This window comes from Hemibagrus wyckioides, linkage group LG20 (genome assembly GCF_019097595.1).
Source record: "Hemibagrus wyckioides isolate EC202008001 linkage group LG20, SWU_Hwy_1.0, whole genome shotgun sequence".
NCBI lineage: Eukaryota > Metazoa > Chordata > Actinopteri > Siluriformes > Bagridae > Hemibagrus > Hemibagrus wyckioides.
Genome location: NC_080729.1, coordinates 11421434 through 11443933, shown reverse-complemented (window position 1 = coordinate 11443933; position 22500 = coordinate 11421434). Strand labels below are relative to the sequence as shown.

The 22500-nt window shown below is 41.8% G+C and overlaps 1 protein-coding gene across 15 annotated transcripts in view; it reads left to right on the top strand.

The window, feature by feature from the left end:
• mbnl1 (muscleblind-like splicing regulator 1) overlaps positions 1 to 22500 on the top strand; it is a 67198-nt gene that overhangs the window by 16441 nt on the left and 28257 nt on the right. For 14 of the 15 annotated variants that reach the window (XR_009207499.1, XR_009207498.1, XM_058418890.1 and 11 more), the window contains one exon: positions 7397 to 8099. Coding sequence is in view for 13 of the 15 variants with exons in the window: in XM_058418890.1 (XP_058274873.1) it covers positions 7926 to 8099 (174 nt within the window). In the remaining 2 variants the exon portion in view is untranslated. Of the gene's footprint in view, positions 1 to 6808; positions 6832 to 7396; positions 8100 to 22500 lie in introns of those variants that run through there. The other variant, XM_058418891.1, reaches the window with a different exon arrangement.

The following is a 22500-nucleotide window of genomic DNA, read 5'->3' as shown; positions in this document are numbered from 1 at the left end:
GTGTGCCATGCTTTAAGAAGGACTGGGAGTGGTGAGTGTGTGTGTGTGTGTGTGAGAGAGAGAGAGAGTGAGAGACACACTTTACAGGGAAAAAGCGAAAGTCCTAAGGAAGTCCTATCACATGCTGTTGGAGGGAGAGGCACACACTCCGGGCGTGAACGCCTCTCCTGCAGCTCAGCCCAGTTCACACTCACTTTCTGCTACAGGCCTAGTAAATAATTCCAAAACATCTGTTACTGATCTGAGAACGCACTCCTTTCCCAAAAGAGAATAAGCACGCGCTTCAATATAACATCTCTGATCTAAATTCACCGAGCAGGTTTGCAGACGTGTTGCGCTGTTGATTTTGGTGTGTTGTTGTTTCACACAGGACTAAATGATGTTTCACTGGTGCGGATGAGTCTTCAGGTCAGAGTTTAATGTCTCAGTGATTCATCAGTTTGTTCACGTAGGGAGAAATCAGTAATCTGCTGTTCCGAATCTTTTTGTACTACTTCCCTTCGAGATTTCAGGGAGTTTTTTGTGCTTGTTGCGGCCAAAAAATGCTGGAGTTTACTGTAGATTTTTTCGAATTGTGCAATATGACTTGCGAAGTTTCAAGCACAGGATTCTTCTTAGAAACTCCCACCAGCGAAGACACACATGTAATTACTTTCTATGATGCTCATGTTTGACGCAGGTGAATCGCAGAGAGCTTCAGATGAATGTCTTGTGCGCATTGTGTTTTGAAAATTTGCAGGTTCCTCCCCGGGGTTTGCTCGATTTTGTGTTCTGCGATCGAAAAAAAAAAGGAATGATGAAATCCTGGAGGTTCTGAGTGTTTATCCTAGATTATGTGAGCATGTTAAAAATACCTGTTCTGTGTAATAAGTATATTATAGCATTACTGTTAGTTATTCCAGAGTGTGTTTAATGATAGGACATGCGTTCTGGCCTGAATCAGATTGAATTAGTTCATGCTGGATGTTTAGGACTTGGATGCTCCAGCATGTTTTAGTCTTTCTAGCTTGATCCCCCCCCCCTCTCTGCATTGTGTCTGTCGGTCTTGCCTGACGCTGTGAAGTGTGTAGGAGGGTGAATGCAGGTATACATGACTCTGCATGCGCGTATGCTCAGAGATCACAGACTGTCCACATTACAAGATCCGTCTTTTTTAGTTTATCTGATTCGAACTTTGATGACTCTGTTTAAATCCGTCGTCAGTGTGAACGGACCTCTGGCCTGAAATGACCCTCAGTACAGGCGCAGCTCTAGAAGGAGCGAACGGACGACATAAAGCTTCAGATGATTTGCTCTCGAGGTTAGCTGACATCTTGTCAGCTGTTCTTGATTAGAGCGCGAAGGTGGAGGAACAAAAAAAGCCCAGATGCATAGCCTTTAACACTTTTACAGCTATTGTTGGCACTTCTGTTCTGATGTGTTGCCGTTGAACGAGAGTCTAGGGCGATATGAGCGTGCGCGGTCGAAAGTGTAAACGATGTGGGATCTGGCAGCATTCGCAGCTCCGCGTCATATTTAGGGAATAAAAGCAGATTTGCGCCGATTCGTATTTGAACTTCGTCGTCCATCCATCTGGGTGCAGGAGACACAGACACACGACAGAGAGGTTTGTGTGCGAGTGTGTTTGTATCTGCGTGCCATCCATTGTTCATTCTCGAAAGAAATGAGCACAAATATGGCTGCAATCAGCAGCACATGGAACTCTGTAGACATTTGCACATTTGCACATGGTATTCTGTAGACATCATACAGGTTTATTAAATCTAAACATAACTGGAAAGATCTCTCTCTCATTTTTTTAGAGAGAGCACTTCATTGTTTTTTTCCCCTCTACTGTGAAATGAATAAACAGGCCTCGAAATCCACCTTTAGACTGTGAAGTGAGTTTAATTTAGGTTTGAAACTTTGTTCTTAGCACAAGGAAATGTCGAAATTGTTGTTGGCCATGATCACACATACTCCACAGATGCAGCAAAATAAAAATTACCCATGAATCCACTCTTACCACAGTCTTTGGGCAGTATTTGGGGCAGTCACTGCTGAACTTAACCAGAGCGACTGCGGTAAAGTTTTTTGGGAGACACATCATTACCTGCGTATGTTTGAGTCATGTAGGTAGAGCTCTGTGGTTTCACTAATTACCAGACTTCAGAATGCTCATGATTTGTCACCACACTTTAACCAGCAGAAGCATCGTTCATGTCCACAACACTCTTCAAATAACGAAAACGACTTCAACTCACAAGACGAAAAATACAGGAAGTTGATATGGAAGTTGGATTTGTTCCAGGACTTAGCTTGACCTGCTTACTGATAATGCTTTCCAGGAGGCCACACACTGTTTTCAAGCCTGCTGCTGGGTTCTGACCAAACTGCACCACAGAGCCGGATTTGAGACTTTCAAACATGTACGATGTGGACAGTTTGGCCGATCCGGTAGGAAACGCTGTGTCAGAAGAATATTTAGTGACATGGCTGATGCTGTTCTCTTTTTCCACTGTGCTCATTAACAGCAGCTCATAACTCAAGTGTTATGAGAATCAAACGACTTTATGAGGCACATCAGTGTCCCTGTTAAACAGGAAAGAGCAAAACCAATCCGTCTGTTAGCTACCGTCAGCTGGATAGCTCTTAAACTGCATTCACGCATACAGCAAGTCCTTAGTCTTTGTGCTATGAAGTCACCAGCAGGCGTTCCTACTACTGGTTGCCATAGTAACACTGTTTCTCGGTGTGTGGAGTGACTAGCATTTCGCTTTGCAACAAATCAGTTTCTTCTCGATTATATGTAACAGTCTAGAGGGAGATATTGGGTTTGTGTATAAAAATCAGAAGTGTTTATAGGCATCGTATCATACGAGACGAAGAAGCAGTGTTGCTCTTTACCACAGATTACATGTGCTCTAATCTCTTCACTCTCATCGGTGGGGGTGGTGGTAGCTCAAATGGTTAAGGCTCTCGGTTGTTGACCAGAAGGGTTCAAGGCTGACTCGCACCAGAAGGGTTCAAGGCTGACCCTGCACCCTGACCCCAGCCTCTGAAGCTGGAATATATGACAAAAGAATTTCACTGTGCCGACAAAAATAAAGGCTTCTACATTTGCATATTTTTCTCAACTTTGTCGCATCACTGGATCTATTCCCCAACACTTTCTGTCACTCATTTTGCCAGAAGTCACGGGCTCTCACTGAAAATGAATGATCTCTGGTCGCTTTGTCGCTGCGAGTCGCTGTATATGTGAACGCAGCATTATTGTGATCACCTGATCCTGCAGCAGCGTCTGTGTAACTCTGCTCATCCTGCAATAATATAAACAGAATGAACTGGTCGTTTAATGATAGCTTGCAGGCAGGTTAAAGGCAAGAGAGTTGCTCTTTTATAATCTCACAGACACTTTTGCTGAGACTCTGCACACCTCCAGGGCTGTTAGACACCTCTAGCTCTAACTAGCAAGCTAAAATATAGTGTAGAGAATAAAACTCGAATGCCTGCTGGATTTCTTTGTGTATTTTGTTACCTAATCATCGGGTGTGTCTCAATCAGCTCCCTAGCTCCCTAGGTAGTGTCTCAGTAAATCAAGTCCAGGTTCTAGTATGAGGACCCGGGCTCGCTAGACAATGAGACACTGATGTCTCAATTTCTGCTGACGTGACTATGTACTCATGTTATAAAACACATTTATCAACAACAGACAAGATCAATATCTTTATCATTATTTTCTATGTTGCTTGAAGTACATTTTGAAAAATATTTCCTGTCATGGATCGTAGGCTCGCTAATGGAATCCATCCATTTTCTACACCACTTATCCTACTGGGTTACAGGGAATCTGGAGTCTATCCCAAAAGACTCAGGGCACAAGGCAGGGTTCACCCAGGACAGGATGCCAGTCTATCACGCAGCACAATCACACACACACTACAAACAATTTAGAGATGCCAATCAGCCTACAATGCATGGATTTGGACTGGGGGGAGGAAACCAGAGTACCAGTAGGAGACCCCGAGGCACGGAGAAAACATGCAACTCCACACACACACACACACACACATGGCAGTGGCGGAAATTGAACCTTGTAGGTATGAAACAAACAAGCTAACCACCAAGCCACTGTGCCCCCTACAAATAGAGTTTTTATAATCATTAAACTTTTTAAAAGTTGTAACTCAATCAAACCATAAATAAAACGTTAAATAAAGTAAAAAAAAAAGTGATAATTAGCTGTTTGAATTTGTAGATGAAGTTGGCTGAGGATTTGCTTTTTTGAGAGGTTTCAGAGAATATGACATGAAAATATGTCTCTGTGAGTGTTGGGAAAATATGATATCATTTCCAGTCAAGGAACATAGTGAGCACCAGTACTTCCTGGATTTTGCGATGCATTGTGGGATTGCAGTGCACAGGAAGGATTTTGTGATTGAGACGGTCTTCAAAATGGCCGACTCCCTGATCAGTGCCATGACTGCTGAACTGGGGAAGCTGACGCACTCTGTGTTTTGTTTTCCACCCTGTCAAACGATCAGACAGCATTAGCACACTAATAGCACGCTAATAAACCCTGAGCAGGGGGTAAAAACACAGCACAGACTAGCATAGGACGGGAATCACTCATTCTTGCTTAATTTAACTGTTTGAAATACAAAAAAAAAAAAAACATGTCAAAACTCAACCCCTCCAATTGAGCATGAGTCAGCTGTCATGAGTTGTCCAGCTCAACACCTTCCATCCAAACAAGCTAAATCAGCTAGCGATCATCTATCATTCACTGGCTTCCTACGAAATTAGAGTACAATTAAATGTTACCTGTTCAGCAAGACCAAAGCTAACACTACATCAATCCCGAATTTGCTTATACGCCAATATCACTCTCGCTCACTGCTGCGTTTACATTCTCTCTGATTGGCTGTGATTCCTGCCAGTCACCATGTCACCACACTGTTTAGTTCCTGAACAGGACGTGATTACTCCATTAATAGACGCATCTGAGTTGCCGTACGTTGTATTGTATGCGTCCAAACCATGTGGCAAATCGAACCCGGCTCTTTGACGCAGTGCTGAATTGTCAGTACAGGATTTTCGGGTTTTTTGACTCACCGCAGCTCTGACTCAAACGACATCCTGACCACTGCCGAAATGTACACTTGTAAACAGAGGTTCTCGGTTTTAGTCAGAGGAAACTCCCCCTGACTGATGTTTGCTTTATATCTTAAACACACTTTCACTGAATGCTGGGAAGTGTAGATTTCTAAATCGTTGGGATTTTTCATGTTGGTGTTTGTCAAGCATGTGTAATATAATATACTTAAATATTTAAATGTACACAGCGTGTACGGGTGAGAATGACGACTGGCGAGTTTTATTGTTGCTATAATTGCTTATTAACCAAGGCAGTGATTGTTTTGGTTGCCAGATTAGTTTGTCTTTAGTTATTTATTAATAAATGGCTCGCATAACGTATCACTCAAGCCACAGCGTCAGTGCGGTGAAATGCGCATGCACGTTGTCTACCGTTTAGGAGAACACTGCAGCCCCGGTCTTTCCTAACTCGGTATAAAATTACAGAACTTTTTTTGAATAATGTCTTTGAGAAACTTAAGAAAGTCATGATGAGAGAATGAAATGAACATCAATCAAGCGAGACAGCGGTTCAGCATTCCAGTGAGTTAAAGTGCATTTCTTGTGATATCAGTATTTTCAGTCTCTGGAAAACAAGATAACCTGAAGCATGCATAATGAGCGCTGAAACAAACAACAGCAGGAATGTCTCAGATATGTGCCACTCTGAACTTGTATTTAAGCCCATTTTCCTTAGCTGAGACTGGCTCAAGCGTGGAGCAGGAGTCCAGCAGCGTTCTCTGACTGTGTGCTGGATCACTAAGCTTTCTCTCTGCAACATGTGATGGATGATGTAAATACCCTCATACACACATTGTAGAGCATTATTAAATATTTATTTATGTCAAAAAAAAATTTTAGCCACACTTTACACACAAAAAAATCTCAGTGGTGTAAACGAACCTCCCAGAGATCCAGAAGTGCATGCGTAAGACGAGTGTGAATACTCTGAAATTTCCCTCCTCAAATGTGCAGTGAGACGATTTTAAACACCCGTATCTTTTTCTTTCTCTCTTCCTCTCTCTCTCTCTCTCTCTCTCTCTCTCTATCTCTCTCATACACACTTTCTCAATATAACACACAATGCATTCTTTGCACTGCAGTGATGAAAATCAAAAGCTCCAAGTCTAGACATGATTCTGCTGCAATCATCACAGTCATGTTGATTGGGCTTAGCAGTGCAGGCATTGGCCTGCTCACAGAGGAATCTGACAACACACACACACACACTTCCTGGTCCTGTGACCGTTATCACTCCTACTTGTTTAAGTTCCAAAGATTCATTGTATTAGAATGGTGGAAGTGGGAATTGGGTTTTCTGTCTTTAAGCTTGTGTAGCTGGTGAGGTTCTGCTGTGTACAGAGCATCAGCACATGATAGTGTGTATGCAGCAAATTTTAAAGACAACTTACAGTTAGAGAACACATGCATCTCTCTCTCTCTTTCTTTCTCTCTCTCTCTCTTTCTTGGCGCCTGGCCCAGAATGCGGTTGCAACATCGCTTGCTCTGATTGGTTAGCTGGCATCATGCAACACTTCTGAGAAAGGGGAAACGAACTCGCTCTCTTCTTTCTTTCCTTCTTTCCTTCTTTCTTTCTTTCTTTCTTTTCACTACTTCCCCCAACCGTCTCTCTTTATCTCTTTCTGTATCAATCTCTACTTCTATCTGTCTCTCTTTAAATAGATTTGCCATGGCTTTTCTGCTTAGTGCTGCACTGTAAGTGATACGCTATTAGAGTTGATTTTCCAGAGCTTGCACTGACGCTGGCGAATTGACACGGGGCTTCTTCGCGTGTGTGTAAGGGTGTGAGAGGATATGAGATAGAATGAGAGAGAGAGAGACAGAGAGAGAGAGAGAGAAAGAAAGAGAGATAGAGAGAGAAAGAGAGAGGGGTATTTGACAGAATGCTATATTTGCCCTAGCTAATGGTGTTAAGTAGACTGCCTTGCATTTTTGACATTTTTGGGTAGGTAAAGAGTTTGTGCAGCTGGACAGAGAGACGAGTGTGAGACAGGGAGAGATGGATAAAAAGAGAGAGAGAGAGAGAGAGAGAGAGAGAAGGAAAGTGCACACAGAATGTGAATGCAAAAGAGGGGGATTAAAGTGAGAACCATGTGACAGTATCAGACAGCCAACACCAACAGAAGTGGCCTATATGCCCTTTATGAAGCACCTGTATACAGCCGCAAGGTCACAACGAAATGATGCATGAGTAAGGTGTTCATCTTTTTTTTTCTCCCCTCACTCTCTCTCTCTCTCTCTCTCTCTCTCTCCATTCCAGGTGGGTACTGAAGGTAGTGCCCTCTCTTGCTGCAGCTTGGACCCGCTTGTAGTGCCAGTCCCTGCTTTTCGCAAGCTTGCTAACCAAACCAGGCCTGGACCTTCAGCCGTGTGACCTCTGACCCCTGATCCTGCAAACCCCTGCCACCTCCGCAGACCCCTGACCTACCACGTGCACCACCTTCCACACAGCTGCAGTACCCCAGGAGCTGCCAAGTGCCAGTGGGATCTCTTGGAGTTGCAACATTTTCACAGTTGGAGCTTTCTTTATGTGCGTGTTTGTGTAAAAACAACAACAACAAAAAAAAACAGCCAGAAGTAAAAAGGTTTTATTTTCTTTTTTGCTGCCTGGGAATTTTCTGCGATTCTGTCACGCCCTTGACCCCCACACACTCCGCTGTGGAATAGGCTTCATGTTGATTGTTTGAAAAAGAGAAGCAAAGAGAAACTTCCCGTTAAAGGCTGTGCAGCAGATCTCTTCCTGACCTTGAACACACACATACACACATACACACAAGGTTGCGTTCGCCATGGCAATGAACATGGCACACATTCGCGACCCAAAATGGCTGACGCTGGAGGTGTGCCGTGAGTTCCAGAGAGGCACGTGCTCACGCTCAGACGCAGAGTGCAAATTCGCCCATCCAGCCAAGAGCTGCCAGGTGGAGAATGGCCGAGTAATCGCCTGCTTCGACTCGCTCAAGGTAAAGCCATTAACATCATTATTATACACACGCCTTACAGAGTGACTCACAGACTGAAGGGAGGGAGAGAGAGAGAGAAAGATAGACAGAGACAGATAGACTTAAAGTAAGTAAAAGAGGTAGCTGACTAAGACCAAGATTGAAAGGAAGTCAGAGTTGTGGTAAGACAGAACGAGAGACAGACAGTGAGAAGAGTGAGACACAATGACACACAAAAGACGACAACGGAATGAAAGAGTAAAAGAAAGGGTGTGAGTAACAGAGACACCAAGAAGCAGACTAAATTAGGAACTTGCACTTTACATCTCCTTGTGAAATGGGTGTGACCAGAAAACCGCTGATTAAAAAAAACCACATGAGCTGCAGTTAGTGATAGTGTGATGAGAATGAGGAAGAAGAAGGTGCAGTGAACTGCCTCAGTGGACGAGAAGAGCCTGCAAAACACATATAGTACACACACACTTAGACTGCCAGCCCTAAATTATAAACACCCCATTAGAAGATCATTATACTGTGTGATCTACTGTACTGTATCTAGATGAATGAATGATTTACTAGCAGAATCTACTGAGCTTTGCATCTGTCAGTCGAGCAAAACAGTCTTGTTCACTTTGCGTGTTTGACTTAAAGGGCCTGGAACCCTGGCGTGTACGGGTGAGAATGACGACTGGCGAGACAGATGACTAGAAATCTTTGCACACTTTTCAGCATTCTCTCTCTCTCTCTCTCTCTCTCTCTCTCTCTCACACACACACACACAGCATATGAGTAACATACAACATCTGTGTAACCTCCTCAAGATTACACACACGTTTTCTGTCGATTCAACCCGCCTCCTCTCTGTCCGCAGCTGACCCACAATACCCCACCCCCACCCCAGCCACCACAGCGCCTTCTTGGAAATTCCGAACGAAAAGTGCTAAATATAGGGTGGGGTCAATGCGTCCTGAAAGCTTCCATAACACTTTTATAGTAAAGTGTCAGTTTTATTTAAGAAACATCCTCATGATTGACCATGCTTTGTAAACACACACACACACACGCACACACACAAAGAGTCATCTCTCAGACCCTTATGATGAACTTGTGTAACACATCTGATGCAACTGCAGGTCCATCGCAATCTCACACCAGCTTCATCATTCAGATAAGGATGCTGACAAAGGCTATCTGAAGAAATAAAAAAAAAAAAAAAATATATATATATATATATATATATATATATATATATATATATATATATATATATATATATATTTATTTAATATATAAATATAAATTATATAAATTATATATAAATATATATATTTATATGAAACAGCTTGAGAGACATTTTATCTATGTATAGATTTGGGACAAGCTGTAGATCACTTGAGGTAGTTTGTCAGGAACGGTGATTACATTGCATATGAATATCACTAAAAGGACAAGCATTAATTCTGCATAATTTTATATTTGCAGACTTTATATTTCTGGGAATTATAACTTTACCTTTATTGTAGTAATTGTTTTTAGACATTACCTTCATTCTTATGCCATTAGCACCAGAGAAATGTTTTTCAGAATCTCTACCAATGTCTTTTTGCTCATATACTATTTACTATTTTTTCCCACAGCTTTTAATCGCTGGTTTATTTGTACAGTAATTACATATGTGGCGAGTTTCAGTTTTACTTTACGGTTATCAAGCAAACAAAAAGCCCATGCAAAAAAGACAAAAAAAAATCATTTAAATACTGTTTCCTTTCAATGTGAACAATGCATACAGTTATTTACACACACACACACACACACATTTTCATATTTCTAAAACAGAGCCTGAAAGCCTTTCATGCGTTTCGGATCATCTGTGCTGCAGTGTGATGGATGTCAACAAACTTGAATCATTTACTCGGAAAACCCAAGTCGAATTAGATGTGAAACTTTTCTCATAAAACGTATTCGCTTTTATTAAATTCCTCTGCTAAAAAAGTGCAGCAAAAAAAAAAAGAGAGCATGACAGCGAGAGGGAGTAAGACACTAATCTACACAAAATCCACAAGAATCTGTCTGAAGGTAAACTGTGCTGGACATGCTACAGTCCCGTCACTGCCAAGATCAGCCATAGAGTGTGTTTCGCTGATGATGCATCATGCCACAGAAGCTCCGCTAGCTGGGAGGAGTTGAAGCTGTAGTGTACTGCGAGAGCCATACAAGTGACGCAGAGATGATTACAGAGCAGTTTTACTGGGTGGGATGCTGCTGGACGGAATTAGCAGCATCTGCGTGTCTCAATGTTTTTGCTGGATACTGAATGACACGTTCTGTGTGTTTTAATTAAACTAAATCAGTCAGCGGTGTCCACACCTAAGTGTTTCTTGCTTTATTACACAGAGGTGTGATGCTGATGAGTGTGAGGCGTGTGTGAGGAGGATGATGGAGGAGTGTTATCATACTAGGGTATGTGGAAACTCTTAGTCTGTGCTGAGCTGAGGTCTGTGTGAAGTCTTCTTCAAGACAAATTAATACATTTTGAGTCTAAGATCATGTTAGTGGTTAGATGGTTTGGCTCGCATCTCTGGGGTTGGAGATTTTTGATTTCTACCTCTCTGCTCTATCTCAGTGTGTGTGTGTGTGTGCATGGAGTTTGCAACCCAGTGCTTCAGGGGTTTCCTCCAGCTATTCCACTTTCCAGAGACATAAGCTGATTGGCATCTCTAAATTGTCTACAGTGTGTGTGTGTGTGTGTATGTGTGTGTGTGCTCTGTGATGGGTTGGACCCAGTTCTGGATGGGATACCACTGGGATACACTCCAGATTCCCTCTGATACAGAAAATAGATGGATGGATCCTCTTTATGTGGCTGCTGCATCCCTCAACCTGCCCCTGCCCCTGCCCCTGACCCACACACACAGCTATCACTGCCTGTACAAAATCGTGTTCTCATACCATCATAAAAACATCACACTTTTTAAACACATGCAACTTGACATCATACTAAATAAAGCGTCTGAGGTTTTTCGGCAGCTTCCAGGTTCAGAACCTTTGTTTGAATAAACACCAGCAAACACTATTCAGGTTGCTATGCAGTACCTGTTTGTGATTATCCAACTACACTGACTCATTGGCCTTGATATTTTCCCCTCTTTTTTTTCTTCTATCCGGTGCTTAGTTTGGAATGTTGTTGTTATTAAGTGCAGTATGCTGAAAAGTGTCATTTGCCTGAATGGCACTAAAATTTAGTCCAAGATGGCAGATTTCTTCTATTTAACATGGCTGTTTTGTTTCAAGGGTTGCTATCGTGAAACACTGCCACCTCACATCTCCAGCCTCCTGGCGTCAGACCTGAGTTGGTGTTTCTGACTTCCTGAGTTTTGCATATGCTCTCTGTGTTCATGTGACTTTTCATTTTAGTCACTAGTTTTCTGCCCAGAAACATCACTGTGAGTGTGTGAGTGCTCGATGCTTTTTACAGGGTGTTTTCTCCCACCTTGCCCGATGTGCTCCTGGGATAGGCTCTGGATCCTCCACAACCCGGACCAGGATATACATCGTTCAGGCATAACATTATGAGCAGTGACAGGTGAAGTGAATAACACTGATTATCTCCTCATCATGGCCCCTGTTAGTGGGTGGGATATATTAGGCAGCAAGTGAACATTTTGTCCTCAAAGTTGATGTGTTAGAAGCAGGAAAAATGGACAAGTGTAAGGATTTGAGCGAGTTTGACAAGGGCCAAATTGTTATGGCTAGACGACTGGATCAGAGCATCTCCAAGACTGCAGCTCTTGTGGGGTGTTCCCAGTCTGCAGTGGTCAGTATCTATCAAAAGTGGTCCAAGGAAGGAACAGTGGTGACCTGGCGACAGGGTCATGGGCGGTCAAGGCTCACTGATGCACATGGGGAGCGAAGGCTGGTCCGTGTGATCCGATCGAACAGACGAGCTACTGTTGCTCAAACTGCTGAAGAAGTTAATGCTGGTTCTGATAGAAAGGTGTCAGAATACACAGTGCACAACAATTTGTTGTGTTTTTGGCAACAAAAGGTGGACCAACACAATATTAGGCAGGTGGTCATAATGTTATGCCTGATCTTTGTAAACCTCTTAAAGATAGTGTGGCGTGAGCGAGTATTGATTTTGTACACAGCTAGCTTTCATTGTGCTAGGCACTTATCCAAGTCGACAGACTTTTTTGGCTAACGGAGAATGTCTCATAGACAAAGATGTTCCATTATTGCAATAATTTATCCCCTTGAAGCTGTGTAATCAATATGAATCAATTTTATTGGAACACAGCAGTAAAAATGCTCACATTCCCAAGTCAAGCAAAACATTCCTTTTTTTGGACACCCAAATCCAGGTACAAGTAACATTCAGACCTTCTGCTAAAGTGTATCAGCAAGCTAGCAACCGAAATGCAAGTTTAAAAAAAAGTGCCCTGAGATTCAGAAGTGATGTAGAATGAAACCAAAAGTGTCCTGAATATGAAACCTGTATAAAAAATTTCTTGGTCCGTTACTTCTCTGCGGCTGTGTTTTATATAAACTGGCTGCTTTGATAAAATCATTCTTCTCTTCTTCTCATGATTTACACACTTATTGAGAAGAAATAGTGTTTGTTTTCGTAATGAGTGTGATGATACGTTATTACACACTGCAGTATATACAGAGATGTGCAGTAGTTATACGCTTCTTTTTAATAGTAGATTATATTATATATTGTAGTGATTATTTCACACGACTTTAATGAGTCTTTCCAGGATTTTTGGGGGGATTTGTGACCTGGTCTTTTTAAATTGTTCCAAATTACTGCAAATATTCTGCAGATATTCTTCAGCTGAAACCCTCTTTACTTCACATGCATTGAACATGTGCACAGCTAACAGAGAAAGTAATTGCATATGTGGCTACACTGCTGGTTTAAAAGGAGAATCCAGAGCTTGCAATTTTGCCAGTCCGAGTAGTTTTCCGTTAAAAACACGCACAAAAAAAAAATTGGTTTGGAAAAAAAATAAAATTAATTCAAGCATTTTTGCATGCAACAAAATTTCCACGAAATCATAAAAGGACAGCTATACTACAATAATTCTTTAAAAAGCCCACACACAGCACATGGTGGATGCTCTGCAGCATGTATGGAATAACACATCATACTGTTTGCGTAGGCTCAAGTTTCTCACCCTTCCTCCTTGCTTTAGTGCTTAAAACTAAACGTGTCATCACGTTTACTACACTGATGCTACTTAAAGTTGCATAGCAACCTTTTTTCACATGTATTCCTGTCAGGTTTTTTTTTTGTGTTTTTTACACTTGTGTGATCTCCATGGTGTTTGTTCGGGACTGAGGAGGGTGTGATGCTGCTCTTCTGCTCGTTTTCTCTCACTGTAAATCCCCACACTGTGGATGAAATGTGCAGAGCTCGTGTTTAAACCCAGACTCAGAAAGTCTGAAGAGATCACGCAGTGGACGGCTCAACATCTGGCCTTTTATTGCCGTCCCTTACCGTTTTTAATTCCGTTTCATCTCTCCGAGTTTTGATGGTGTTGTATCGAACATTCCCGGTGCAGTTTTGTCGTTGTTAATAGTGTGTCTGGGTTGTGTTCATATGTGTGTGTGAATGTAGTTTGCGCTCTGAGCACCACTTCCTCTCAGAGCAGTGGGGAACGCCACTCTGTAATTTTCCATCTATTTTTACATGGCAGGAGGAAGGCAAACACCCACCCACACACACACACACACACACACACACACACACACGCACAAAGTGAGGGGGCAGGGAGGTGGTGTAGTGGGCTAAGCTACCTCATAGATCTGCTGTGTGACCTTGGCAACGGTCCAGATGTTGCTATCAACACTGTCATCACATGCACAAGGACAGCAGCAGACATACACACCTACAGCCTGTCACATGTACTGACCAAATTATAGCGTGTGTGTGTGCGTGTGTGTGTACATATTAGTCGAGAAAGAATGGTGAAATTGTCTAAGAGGTGTGTGTGTGTGTGTGTGTGTGTGCTTGAACTTGGATGCAATGAGAGTTAGTAAAAGCAAAGTATCCAGTAAGCTCCAGCAAACCATTAGACAACATTACACACACACATAAAACACACACACACACTGTAACTATGTCTTAAGAAGTTACTAACTGTCAGAATGATAAATGTGTTTTCCACAGCTACATAAACAACATAGCCTGACAGTTAAAAAGCATAAATTTAAGCAAACTATTGAAAACAAAGGTGTAAAGATTGACGTGAGAGTAGAGAAGAAACAGAGAGGCAGGTAAGAAGAAAGAAAGAGGAGAGTCGTGCGGCCGTGTGACACTCAGTTAGAGAAAAGGGATAAAAGTTCAGGCAGTGGAAAGGCATGTGGATGACGTGAGGGAGTGAGCGGGCTGCTTCCTCACCTCTAATGAAAAGCAGCTGAGCCGCCATGTGGAGTGCAGACTGAGAGGAGCTGCTAACAATAACTCCCTGTGTTAAGCTACGCAGTATGCTAATATTTACATATTTACATCTCAGCAACGTCACGGACGTGCACGCTGAACACACAGCCCTGCTTTAGGTGTGAAAACTTCTGCTCAGATGGAGACGTAGAAGATTATCAAGTGAAGTTCAGATCATTTATATTCCCCAAGCCTCATAAACGCACTGAGACAGAAGATGGCCTTCTTTCTCAGCATATAATTAGAACAGCTATCAAGTGACCACGGAGATAAACAGTGTGATAGCAGTGTTATATTTAAAAAGCTCACACACTGACGCTATGATCAAACAGGGTCACATGTTCACCACAATGAGAAGATTACTCATGAACGGCTCACTCGTGTAGTATTTATTACTTTATGAAGTGGTAGTTTGTTGATAGCACAGAGATCTCAGGTTCTTTTGCAGGGGCAGGGGCACGAACGTCCAGCTGGTAGAGTAATAGCAGTGTAGCTCTCAGATATCCAATGCAAAATGTGATATAAACATTGAGCCTGACTCGTTCAGATCAATTACGCTGCGCAGGCTATGTGCAAGACAGCTAAATCATTAGCCTCGATCCTTAGCTAGCTTCCACCCAGGTGAGAATATTTCAAAATGCTTAGCAACAGCCACTTAAGTAGCAAGTGTATCATGTAACCCAAATTAAAGGCAAGAGTACACCGTCATTCAGGCTGTTTATATTAATAGCATATTCTATTAATGGACCGTGCTCCACACACTCATAATTTAGAGCGAACTCTACATTTGATTCTGGTAAAGAAATGAATTTGGGACTCGTGATTCAATATAAAAACAGAGTTCCTAAATGATTTTCCCAGATACTGATTTGTGCCGTGGCAGGGGAGCAAAGGGAAAAGCCATGATGTCATAGAGGAAGCTGAAGAACTTCAAACAGGAGCCAGAAGAATGTTCCTTTACTTCAGTCCCCTCAGGCAGGGCCGTAACCACTTCCTTAACAACTCTCACTTTTCCACAATCCTCTCGCCTCACGCTGAGGCCCCGTCCACATGTATAGTAGCTTTTAAAAATGTCTCCAAGCATGCAAACACTCAATTACCTTTATGTTATGCCTCAAGAATTACGTCTCAAGAATAATGTTAATAGAGCGATTAATGAGTGATAGCTAAGGTGAAACACCAGCATGGCTAAAAAACATCAAATAACCAACACATTTATAGGAATTGGCAAAAACCCTCTTCTAAAGTGATGTACATTTATTTAATTTATACAGCTAAGGGTTATAGTTCTTGCTAGGTAGTGATTTGACCTTAAAATCTTACAAGCAGTAGCCCTACAGCCTATCTACTGAACTCCAACTAAATACAGCCGAGCAGTTGCAGGTTAAGGGTCTTGCTCTAGGGTCTAGCAGTGGTAGCTTGACAGCGCTGGCATTTGAACCTCTAATCATCCGATCAGTAGGCCAACAGTTTAACCACCAAGATACCACTGCCCTAGTAGTTTAACTATCAAGCTACCACTGCCCTAGTAGTTTAACTATAAAGCTACCACTGCCCTAGTAGTTTAACTATCAAGCTACCACTGCCCTAGTAGTTTAACTATAAAGCTACCACTGCCCTAGTAGTTTAACTATAAAGCTACCTCTGCCCTAGTAGTTTAACTATAAAGCTACCACTGCCCTAGTAGTTTAACTATCAAGCTACCACTGCCCTAGTAGTTTAACTATCAAGCTACAACTGCCCTAGTAGTTTAACTATAAAGCTACCACTGCCCTAGTAGTTTAACTATCAAGCTACCACTGCCCTAGTAGTTTAACTATCAAGCTACAACTGCCCTAGTAGTTTAACTATAAAGCTACCACTGCCCTAGTAGTTTAACTATCAAGCTACAACTGCCCTAGTAGTTTAACTATAAAGCTACCACTGCCCTAGTAGTTTAACTATAAAGCTACCACTGCCCTAGTAGTTTAACCACCAAGATACCACTGCCCTAGTAGTTTAACTATAAAGCTACCACTGCCCTAGTAGTTTAACTATAAAGCTACCTCTGCCCTAGTAGTTTAACTATAAAGCTACCACTGCCCTAGTAGTTTAACTATCAAGCTACCACTGCCCTAGTAGTTTAACTATCAAGCTACCACTGCCCTAGTAGTTTAACTATCAAGCTACCACTGCCCTAGTAGTTTAACTATCAAGCTACCTCTGCCCTAGTAGTTTAACTATCAAGCTACCACTGCCCTAGTAGTTTAACTATCAAGCTACCTCTGCCCTAGTAGTTTAACTATCAAGCTACCACTGCCCTAGTAGTTTAACTATCAAGCTACCACTGCCCTAGTAGTTTAACTATCAAGCTACCACTGCCCTAGTAGTTTAACTATCAAGCTACAACTGCCCTAGTAGTTTAACTATCAAGCTACCTCTGCCCTAGTAGTTTAACTATCAAGCTGCCACTGCCCTAGTAGTTTAACTATCAAGCTACTTCTGCCCTAGTAGTTTAACTATCAAGCTACCACTGCCCTAGTAGTTTAACTATCAAGCTACCACTGCCCTAGTAGTTTAACTATCAAGCTACCACTGCCCTAGTAGTTTAACTATCAAGCTACCACTGCCCTAGTAGTTTAACTATAAAGCTACCACTGCCCTAGTAGTTTAACTATCAAGCTACCTCTGCCCTAGTAGTTTAACTATCAAGCTACCACTGCCCTAGTAGTTTAACTATCAAGCTACCACTGCCCTAGTAGTTTAACTATCAAGCTACCACTGCCCTAGTAGTTTAACTATCAAGCTACCACTGCCCTAGTAGTTTAACTATCAAGCTACCACTGCCCTAGTAGTTTAACTATCAAGCTACCACTGCCCTAGTAGTTTAACTATCAAGCTACCACTGCCCTAGTAGTTTAACTATCAAGCTACCTCTGCCCTAGTAGTTTAACTATCAAGCTACCACTGCCCTAGTAGTTTAACTATCAAGCTACCTCTGCCCTAGTAGTTTAACTATCAAGCTGCCACTGCCCTAGTAGTTTAACTATAAAGCTACCACTGCCCTAGTAGTTTAACTATCAAGCTACCACTGCCCTAGTAGTTTAACTATCAAGCTACCACTGCCCTAGTAGTTTAACTATCAAGCTACCTCTGCCCTAGTAGTTTAACTATCAAGCTACCACTGCCCTAGTAGTTTAACTATCAAGCTACCTCTGCCCTAGTAGTTTAACTATCAAGCTACCACTGCCCTAGTAGTTTAACTATCAAGCTACCTCTGCCCTAGTAGTTTAACTATCAAGCTACCACTGCCCTAGTAGTTTAACTATCAAGCTACCTCTGCCCTAGTAGTTTAACTATCAAGCTACCTCTGCCCTAGTAGTTTAACTATCAAGCTACCTCTGCCCTAGTAGTTTAACTATCAAGCTACCACTGCCCTAGTAGTTTAACTATCAAGCTACCACTGCCCTAGTAGTTTAACTATCAAGCTACCTCTGCCCTAGTAGTTTAACTATCAAGCTACCACTGCCCTAGTAGTTTAACTATCAAGCTACCACTGCCCTAGTAGTTTAACTATCAAGCTACCACTGCCCTAGTAGTTTAACTATCAAGCTACCACTGCCCTAGTAGTTTAACTATCAAGCTACCTCTGCCCTAGTAGTTTAACTATCAAGCTACCACTGCCCTAGTAGTTTAACTATCAAGCTACCACTGCCCTAGTAGTTTAACTATCAAGCTACCACTGCCCTAGTAGTTTAACTATCAAGCTGCCACTGCCCTAGTAGTTTAACTATCAAGCTACCTCTGCCCTAGTAGTTTAACTATCAAGCTACCACTGCCCTAGTAGTTTAACTATCAAGCTACCACTGCCCTAGTAGTTTAACTATCAAGCTACCACTGCCCTAGTAGTTTAACTATCAAGCTACCACTGCCCTAGTAGTTTAACTATCAAGCTACCACTGCCCTAGTAGTTTAACTATCAAGCTACCACTGCCCTAGTAGTTTAACTATCAAGCTACCACTGCCCTAGTAGTTTAACTATCAAGCTACCTCTGCCCTAGTAGTTTAACTATCAAGCTACCTCTGCCCTAGTAGTTTAACTATCAAGATACCACTGCCCTAGTAGTTTAACTATCAAGATACCACTGCCCTAGTAGTTTAACTATCAAGATACCACTGCCCTAGTAGTTTAACTATCAAGATACCACTGCCCTAGTAGTTTAACTATCAAGATACCACTGCCCTAGTAGTTTAACTATCAAGCTTCCACTGCCCCATATTCAGCAGCTGGTGGATGTTAATAGCAAGCGGAATCTTCACTCCAACGATCCAAATCAGCATGTAGAATTTCATTGTACAGAATTTCACCTGGTCAAGAATAGCGAAACCTGAACAATGCTACACTCGCACACATAACACTTCTGCATTACCAAATGGCACTTCTGCATCTGGCTCGTCCGCTATAATTATATATATTTGTACTATTTTGCACCTGAAAATGAATGTCTGAAAATGTAAGAACGCGTGCAAAGCTTCTCTTAATAAGCTGGAGAAAGGCGTCAGACTCTATGCTCCATTATCCATAAACAACTTTCAAGATAAGAAAACAGCTATAAATAAAAATGAACAGCCGAGCTAACTTTAGCCCAGCACTATGACTTTATTGAGAGTAAAAAATACAAACGTTAGAGGTTACTGTCTCGCTCTACTGCCGAATGTTAACAGTTCTACCGGATACTCGAGATTTTTGTTACAAAACTGAAATAACCCTGAGTGCAAGGAGCCCATAGTGCGCTGATTAAATACACACAGTTGATTAAAGTTAAACATGGAGCAGGTGAGTTCAGTAAGAGGAAGCGGAGGCTGATGGCTGGACCGGAGTGAACTGGAGTGGGATGTGGAGTGGTGTCTTGGCTCAGCGGTGGAATCAGGATCAGACATGACAGATTCCGAAGTGTGGACTGACTAAGAGATGCTTTAGGTTACTCTTGAACATGAAGTCAGCAAATTCTTATCCAGATTCTCAGTTTGCGGTGCAGTTTGTCTTGCCAGAGTGACTCCTGGCTTTGCACGAAGGGTCTAAAAATAAGACAACGTAAAATTCAATGGAAAACATGTTATTAAATAAGAAAATACAGACCATAAAGTAACAACCTGGTCAGAAGCCATGGTCAGCTGAGTCATAGCATGTTCATAACACACACAACACTAAAAAGATGTTGTTGTTGTTTTTAAAAGAAAAAGAAAAGAAATTCTCCAATTTCTCCAAAGATTTTACTTTTCAATTTTTAGTGATTTTTTTGTTTAGGATGCAGGGAAATGGCAATAGAAAATATACTGTGTGTGTGAATGGTGGCTGGGGCTTCAAATCTTATTAAATATCATATAAAGCCCCAGAGAGACATCTGGTGATTGTTAGGATATTTGGTCTGGTCAGTTATTCCATTTTATTGGTTAACCTTCTTCTGGAAACTCTTGAAATAAGATTTTACCTTTATTTTATATTCTCTGTTTGTAGTTCTCTCTCTCTCTCTGTAGCCCGAGCTCTCTGTGTGCCATGCTGTTTATGTCCCATGCTGTATGTAGCCTGTGCTGTCTGTGTGCCATGCTGTCTGTGTCCCATGCTGTCTGTGTGCCATGCTGTCTGTGTCCAATGATGTCTGCATCCCATACTGTCTGTGTCTCATGCTGTCTGTGTCCTGTGCTGTCTGTGTGCCATGCTGTCTGTGTCCCATGCTGTCTGTGTGCCATGCTGTCTGTGTCTCATGCTGTCTGTGTCTCATGCTGTCTGTGTCTCATGCTGTCTGTGTGCCATGCTGTCTGTGTCTCATGCTGTCTGTGTCTCATGCTGTCTGTGTCCCATGCTGTCTGTGTGCCATGCTGTCTGTGTCCCATGCTGTCTGTGTGCCATGCTGTCTGTGTCTCATGCTGTCTGTGTCTCATGCTGTCTGTGTCCTGTGCTGTCTGTGTGCCATGCTGTCTGTGTCCAATGATGTCTGCATCCCATATTGTCTGTGTCCTGTGCTGTCTGTGTCCTGTGTTGTCTGTATCTTGTACTGTCTGTGTCCTGTGCTGATTATACTGTGTGATGGTGTCGTTAGCAGTTAGCAGCTCTGACTGAGAAGAAAACAAGGGATATGACTGAAGTCTGTCACGTTTGCTGAGTGACATGCTTACTCAGACTAACATTAGTCTTGCTTTCAGCTGTTGTGAAGTCTGCAGTGACAGCTGGAGAAGATACCATTTCAAAGAGTGAGCGATGACTTGACACACTGTCACACACAATCAGGAATAATAGCAGCTCTGAAAGCCACATGGTGGTGTGATGATAAACAGTATAAGTCCATGCTTAATAGTTCCAGTATAGATGATGTAAGTGTCTTTAACCCGTGCTAAATTTCTAATGCAAATATATTTTAACAACGTTTTTGTTTTAACAACCAACTCAAACGTGTTAGATGGCGTTAAAGTTAGCATCCATTTTCTGTGCATCTGCTAGCTAAAGTAGCAATATACTGTGTATATAATCTATATAAAATACAGCTAGCAGCTAGAGTCTAGTGTATCATACATAGTATGCAGACTAATGTAGCAAGGTCTTGCAAACGTTTTGACATCCCCAACATCTCAATCCAGGCTATGTATCTACGTTTACATGATTTTAGAAAGTAGTATTTTCTTTCTGTATAGAATGAATAATGACAGATCAGTTGCACTGGTCGCGCCTGTTGTGTTAATGATTAGGAAAATGTGCTGTAATGATGACTAATGTTAGACTACAATCATCATTCCTGAATAATGGAAAGTTTTAACACTGTCCAGCTGTCCTCCTAGACTCTCAAACAACATTACTAACAATGTGTGACCATTAAATAACTAGCGTATATATGTTTCATTAATGAGGTTGCTATTGTTAGCTTTCAGCGCACGTAACTCAGGCTAACATCAACTATTGGCTTTCACTTTTTTCGTGCCAATACACCCGGAATTTTAAGTACATCTACTCAAGAATTTGGCTGTGGGAATTTCAGCAACTCCAGTAGATTAACTTTTAGAGTTGATGCCTGAACCACAAGATGTATATATTCCTAACAGATGGTGAAAAAGTAGCTCTCAATTTCACATATTTCTAGAGTCGACATCATTTTTGTCCTGTATCATCTTTCAGTCAATACAAAATTTGCCCAAAATAAACCACCACACAGTTCAAATAATGCAAACGAATCAGAATCACACCCAATGATCCTGAGTCCCAGAACCTTCCATCTCACAGAAACTCTTAGGAACAAACATGACAACAAATCAAAATGCACACAACAGTGTTTAACACATACTGTAAGAGAAAGAGTCCTTGAGGGTCATCTTTTCCGAAGATCAGGTCTCTCAACACCGAAGAAGTATCTCAATATAAATTGAGCCCATGGTAATTGAGCCCATTCCTGTCAACAACAAATGAGAGTAGAACAATATATGCATAATTTTGTGTATATTATGTACAACTTATGCTGTACATGTTCACCTTTACTCTCTGCCATTATTTATAGCAGTCTGTTTTCCAAATGTGTTTCTCAGCGATTTATTACACTATTTGCTGAGGCTGAGGAGAAATCCAGCTAAAATCTATATATCAAGGTTATATGTACAAAAACAACCATCACACATTTAAATTGTAAACACTTATCACTAATATTTACGGTACATTATATTAAAATGGCTCTACGTATATTAAATGAGTTAGGTTTGGTTTTTATATTTGGATTATTTGCAATAGATCTTTTGGACAAATCATTCTTAAACCTGGCCCGGTTTACCTCTAGTGTGACCCCGTCCACTCCACTCCCATTTAATCATCCCATAACAACCGCCATGGTGTATTTAATGTTGTTCTCTTTAAATATGTGCCATCAGGAAAATGACTAGTCAGACCCTGGCTTTATCTGCTAAAAGCAGCAACACACACAATCTCTCCTCCATCATCCTGTTCAGTTCCAGCTGTCT